At 36.2% G+C, this 6,389-nt stretch overlaps 1 protein-coding gene across 4 annotated transcripts; it reads left to right on the forward strand.

Moving 5' to 3' along the window:
* The first annotated feature begins 1,490 nt into the window (after nt 1-1,490).
* On the forward strand, nt 1,491-6,070 carry LOC131072500 (splicing factor-like protein 1). 4 transcript variants are annotated; one of them, XM_058008669.2, is made up of 2 exons: nt 1,491-1,716; nt 3,327-6,070. In XM_058008669.2, exon 2 carries the CDS (start codon nt 3,351-3,353, stop codon nt 5,640-5,642), a length of 2,292 nt encoding a protein of 763 aa, XP_057864652.1. In that variant the 5' UTR covers nt 1,491-1,716; nt 3,327-3,350; the 3' UTR covers nt 5,643-6,070. The 4 variants fall into 4 exon arrangements, with proteins under 4 accessions (XP_057864652.1, XP_057864661.1, XP_057864668.1 ...); XM_058008678.2 differs by having other exon boundaries at nt 3,358-6,070; XM_058008685.2 differs by having other exon boundaries at nt 1,491-1,710; nt 3,358-6,070.
* The last annotated feature ends 319 nt before the right edge of the window (nt 6,071-6,389 follow it).

Consider the following 6,389-nt stretch of genomic DNA (forward strand, 5'->3'; position numbering starts at 1 on the left):
AATAATTAAATAAAATAGACAGGACAATTTTAGGTGTCTATAGGTAGTAATCAAGGGGTGAGGGCAAACTCTTGCCCAAAAACAGGTTGTGACGATGGGATGGCGAAAAATGAAGATCAAGATTGCACAAGAGGCTCGATGGATGGAGCATTTCCTGTTGATGGATCTAAGCAAGAGATGTAGAAAGTTGAGGGTTAGGAGGAAGGTGAGAAGGAAAAGAGATAAGAGAGTTAATGAGGAAGCATCGTTTAATAGGCTCCTTGGCTCTTAAGATAGAAGAGGAGCTTCTGTAAGAATGAGCAACCTATTAATAGGTCATGCACATTGGTGCATGGTTGATCTAGGGAGGGGTTCCCCTTGTTGTTACCCCACCTAGTTCGAGCTAGGCTTAAATCCTGATATTTTAATATAGAGAAACAACAATTACCGATTAAAAAAAAATCTAAATATAAAGACTAACATATAAAGATAAATAATAATAAAAATAAGATATAGAAATATGATGTATCAAAATAGATCTCTTTTAACTTATTAGGGGAGAGGGACCAATAGTTGTACGGGGTCCAATAGTTGTTATAACAATTGTGCATATAATATCCAATCTTGCCACATATTTATACTATATAATGTAAATAAACAATCCACATGTAAATAAAAAAATTACCAAATGTTGATCAAAATGGACCAATACTTGAACATAAGAGAACCCATAAATGTTATATAAAAAAAACATAAATACGTTAATTAACAAGTGAAATAGATAATTTTTTGTTTCGAATAAAATATCATAGCTATCCATTATAAGTATGTCATATGTAAAATAAGATACTCACTTAAACAAGTACTGTTATCATAGTGTAAAAATATTATTCTTATGTGTACAACTATTGGGGTAGCAATGTATATACAGTGGAGTATTTCATATTAGTAATTTGTCCTATCACAAATATAAAAGATGAACACAATAAATACCTTGTTTTTCTCCATGAAATGTGAGGGATTGTCCAGAGATTTAAGTGTTCAACAATTGGTCCCTTTGTGTTCCTATAAGTTTTATTTTATATCATAATATGTTGTTTTTGTATTCAACTATTGGTCTTTTAGTGTTGGATATAAAAGTTAGAGATACCACACATGTATGATTACTAATAGGTATTTGGTCCATTTAAGTTTCATATAAGTTATATTTTACGTAAAAATAAGATATTATATTAATTACAAATGATATGTTTTTATTCAACAACTAGGGATTTTTAGATTAAGTTTTGGTAGAATCTTTAAAAAGTCATTTGTTTGACCCTTCGCACTAGACGTGTTATTTTGACGACTTGCATGATGAGTCACGCCTTCAAACCTTAGTTGTAGATAGTTAAGTGTCCATATTACATTCCTAAAAAAAAAACGAAGGTCTTACGATATTCCATATGACGGCTACATGTTGACGAAGTTAGCCCTAACGACTATTGATCCCTCTCCCCTAGTACATTAAAACAATATAATTAAACTGCACCAAAATCTTTGAAGCAAAGCTGAACGATGAAAAATAAAGAAATCATTGAAATTTCAAGAAAAGCTTCTGCGGTCCATCTTGAAAATTAGGCGAATTTTTTTTGGACGCGGAATGGTGGCCAAGTATATCCAGACGTGAATTAGGGCCTCGTCAAGAATGCCATGATTGCCCCTCTTTCTGCTAAAGCTGTGGCGAAAATGGTATGGGTAAGTGTGTGTTTTTCCTTGTACTAAATTATTGTTACCAATTGCAGTGGATATTGTCTGAGGGAGGGTTTAAATACGTGGATATTGTCTGAGGGAGGGTTTAAATACTCTTGACGGGGATCAATGACGGATTCACGCGTAATCAGCGGTTAAATTCCAATAAATTGTAACATAAATTGGCACATTGAAAAAACATTTTCAAGGTTTTGTAGCTACATTTTCATCATATCTTGAAAGCTGTAATCCTTATTTGCAAAGGAGCATTTAAGGAACTGGGTTGCGGTCTGATCAAACATATTTCGGAAAAACAATTCCTCTGATTTATTTATATTATCAGGTCAAGATTCTCCGATTTATTTCACGCTCTGAAGCCTCCACAAGTGCTGCTACGTAGTTGGATGCATTTATGTCCTGTTACTTTTGCTAACTGTTTTTAACACATTATCTCTTGGTTCTTTAAAACACTGAGCTGCGGTCAGACATAAATTCTCATGCATTATTGGTAACCAACCTAATTATTTCCTGAGACATGCCCTTGTTTATCTCCTCCTCCTCCTTCATATTCAATCTCTAATACCTAAAGAAAACAGCTAACAATGATGGATGACCTAGCAAGCTCTATTAGTTATTCATGATTTGCCAGAAACAGTTGTTTTTTTTTTGTCATCTTCAAGAACTTTCTGAGTTACTTTATTAATGCCGTCCATGCCCTTATAAGCAAAATATATTCAATACTTTTTGTCATCCATCGTTCTTAAAATTTTTAAGTCTTACAAACTTTGACAATCTTGATTTCCCTTTCCTAAACTGCATCTTCTTGAATAAAAGACATCAATACATTTAAACATAACTTCTTTGACATCTTGGAACTTACGTAATTATTCAACTACCAGTTTTTCTCAAGGTTTTGCTCTCTTGGAGAATCCATTTGTGGATTAATAATATCGGCCTTGATTATCATTTCACCGAGCATGAGTAACAAAACTCATTTTGCATTAACTGTTCAAAATGAGTTGATGATCACCTAAAACTGTGCAATCTGATTTCTCCCTGCTGTAGCTTTTTCATTTATTTTAATGTCAATAAGTATCTGACATTGCTGAGGAAAACACATTCCAAATCAAGGCACGCCTTTAAACTCATGTTAATAGATACATCTAGAGCCAATGTAGTCCAATATTGTCTATTGTTATTGGGTAAAGCATGCCTTTTGATCAAACAGTTGAATGGGTATCCCGGCTTAAATGTATATTTTTCGTTTGGAGAAAAGGAATATATAATTTTAAGTATATTATCACTTATTTAATTTGCATCACTGTCAAGCAGGCTAGGAAATTTACTTTTAGATCTTTCAAAAATTGCTAAAAAAGAGAGATCCAGATTTAGATTCAATCAAAGCCACAAAATGAGAGACTTATCATCAAGAAACTTGGACTCATTTGGATAAGGTGGGTGCAAAAAATTTAAAAGTGGCACCTGTTGGTGCTCTCTGACTTGAGTTCATTGTTTTATTGGGTAAAGTATGCATGCATGCTATCACTTTCGTCTCAGACAATAATGGAGTCCTGTTTGCATCTGATCTTGTGTTTGAATTCTTCCACTCTATGCAGAATGCAATCTGATCCATTCTTTTTATGTCAGTGGATTTAAATGCAGTGCTAAAGTTTGAAATAGCTGCAGTAGAAATGGAGCAAAATGGAAGATCAAGCAGAAAATGTTCTCCCGATTCAAGTCAGTTTGGAACAGAAAGCCAGAAACAGATCAATCAAGAAGGTAACGCAGATATTAATTCAGAAAGCCCGGAGGGCTTAAAAGTGTCTCATGAAGCAGAGAATAAGCAAGATGTTGAGCAACTAACTCAGACATGGGAAAGCAGTGGAAGTTCTGGCAAGAGAAGGCGAAGCAGATGGGATCCTATAACTGATGAAGGAGGATCTAGAAAGGAAGGCGAGGAAGGTGGTAAAAAGAAAAGGTCGAGATGGGAAGCAGAAGAGCCCAAAATTGCAATGCTAGGGCAAATAAAACTGCCTGAGTTTGTGAAGCAGTTTCAGTTAAGTGATGTTGACCCTGAATTGCTTACACTGAATGCCAGGCTGTTTGATATCAATAGGAGGCTTCAGACTGGAAAAGTTATTGATGAAGCTGATGAGGTGAGATCTCCATCACCAGAGCCCATATATAATAACTTGGGAATAAGAATTAATACAAGGGAGGTTAGAGAACGAGAAAGACTGACTAAAGAAAGACAAATTATCATTTCAAAGTTGATTAAGAAGAACCCTGTGTTCAAGCCTCCCACAGACTTTAAATTTGGTAGGAAACATAAGAAACTTTATATACCTGTTAAAGAATATCCTGATTATAACTTTGTGGGGCTTATTATTGGACCCCGTGGAAATACACAGAAAAGAATGGAAAAAGAAACTGGTGCAAAAATATTCATAAGAGGGAGAGGTTCCGTGAAAGATGGCCGATCAAAGCCATCAGATGACGAAGACTTGCATGTATTGATAGAGGCAGATAATGATGGTTCTTTAGAGGAGGCATCTAGGATGATCGAGAAGTTGCTTGTTCCATTAGATGAAGGCAAAAATGAACACAAACGTTCACAATTAAGAGAGTTGGCAGCATTGAATGGTACAATCAGAGAGGATTATCAAACAAAGATAGGCACGGATAAAGGCAACAAACTAGTTTTATGTTCACCCAAGAATTTGTCCCACGCTTCAAACACAGGTAACAGATACCACAGTTCATCATTTGACATTAGGTCAGAGCAATCTAAAGCTACGAGTGGATCTGAGCTTCCACAATGGTTCAATCAACCATTTGGTCTTAGTAGCAATTACATGCCACCGTTGGTTGGAAGTTTGGAACAGACATGTGGTGGTAGGCCAGGAATAGGATCTGAGATGAGGAATGCTGGTGGAATTGTGGGTACTTCCCCATCAAGCTCTCTTGGTTATGGATGTACATCCTTGTCAAATGTGGGTGTAGGATTGAATTTTGAAGGTCGTTCTTTTGTACATGCAGATATGGGATCTAGTTTTGAATATAAAATTGGTAAAGAAATAGACGAATCAAGATTGTATGTGGAATATTTGCCTATTAATATGGATGAGAAACAATTAATTCAGTTGTTCTCTTCCTTTGGTGAAATAGATGAAGCCATAGTCATTAGGGACTACGTGAATGGTTCTAACAAGGGTTGTGGTTTTGTTAAATTTTCTGATGTATACTGTGCTGCTTTAGCTGTTTCATGTATGAATGGCTATGTATTGGAAGGAAATACTTTGTCTGTAAGAGTAGTTGGACAATTGCCTCTTCCTAGGCCAGTATCAGGGCTGGCAGGAGTTTATCCTCTTCAGGAACATTGTTCCCAAAAACTATCTGTCCACTCTTGTGATCAAGTAAAACCATTATGGAGTTCTCCATCTGGAGAGGTAGCATCATCTTCATACAGTCCTTACTCTAATGGCAGTGCATCTGGTATGCAATCTCATGTTGGCAATCCTGCACAAATCGGTACATTTTACAGTCTTCCGGCCACTTCATATGCCTCATATGATCTCTATCAGGTGCCACTGACATCTGGGTTAACCTCTGCTGGCCTGCAGAATCTGCCTAGATCGCAACAAGTGCTTAGTGATGTGACTGGAATTTCGCTGCCCAGACTGAATGCCCACTCATATGATGCTATTGGCCGGTTCCCTGCAAGCTCAGCCAGCATATCTTCTCCATATCAGCGACATTATGGTCATTCACCAGTTTTGCTAAGCAGTGCATGTTCTGAGTTACCATCACTAGGGCCTTTCACACGAGGCATGCCATCTCCTTACTGGAGTTCTACCCTTGTTGCATCAGGATATGAGAAGAAAAAAGAAGAATCAGAATATGAAAGGTTTATGTCTGAGATGGGGCAGTGACATCAAAGTTTTTCAGACATATCATTTTTGGCATATGTTTGGATGCATGACACAGGTAAATCGCTCCCAGATTTGCAGTATACAAGGTGGAGATGTTATTCACTGAATATTTGCAAATTTTATTGGCAAATAATGGATTAGAAAGACATGTTTTGGTTCATCCAGGAGACACATTAGTGTGCTTGATTCCTGCACCAAAGGAATTTGGAGAGGGCTGTTAATGTGTATGAAATTGCTTCTATGGCAAGATATGTAGTCATGTGTTAATACGATTTTTTAGGTTACTTATCATATCCCAGCAAATGCTGAGACATCTCACAAATTGATCTTATTAACTGAATTGACCTATCTCACTCCATTTTCAGTTGGCATACAATAATTGCTTCGATATGTACTGAATTGATGTTGAGTGGTTTCTTGTCTTGTTTGACAGTGTGTCACCCATTGCTAGTATTTCTTTTATTATCTCTGATCTTGCTATTTGTTATTAACTTTAGATGGAGTTAATTACTTGTGTTATTCTTTCACCAGTCTAGATAAGTGGTCAGTTCTTTTTAATAGCAAAGTGGCTAAAGTGTGGATGTTACCATTTTTTTCAGGTTTTATGGGATTTTAATTTTTTTTTACCTGTGTACATGCCTATCCACCTATATTTGCTGATTTTCACCAAAAAATATATCCAATTGAAAAATCCAAGCTTTGGGTGGGCCAGACTCTATTCACGGATGTATTGAATGACAACATTAT

This window comes from Cryptomeria japonica, chromosome 9 (genome assembly GCF_030272615.1).
Source record: "Cryptomeria japonica chromosome 9, Sugi_1.0, whole genome shotgun sequence".
Lineage (NCBI taxonomy): Eukaryota > Viridiplantae > Streptophyta > Pinopsida > Cupressales > Cupressaceae > Cryptomeria > Cryptomeria japonica.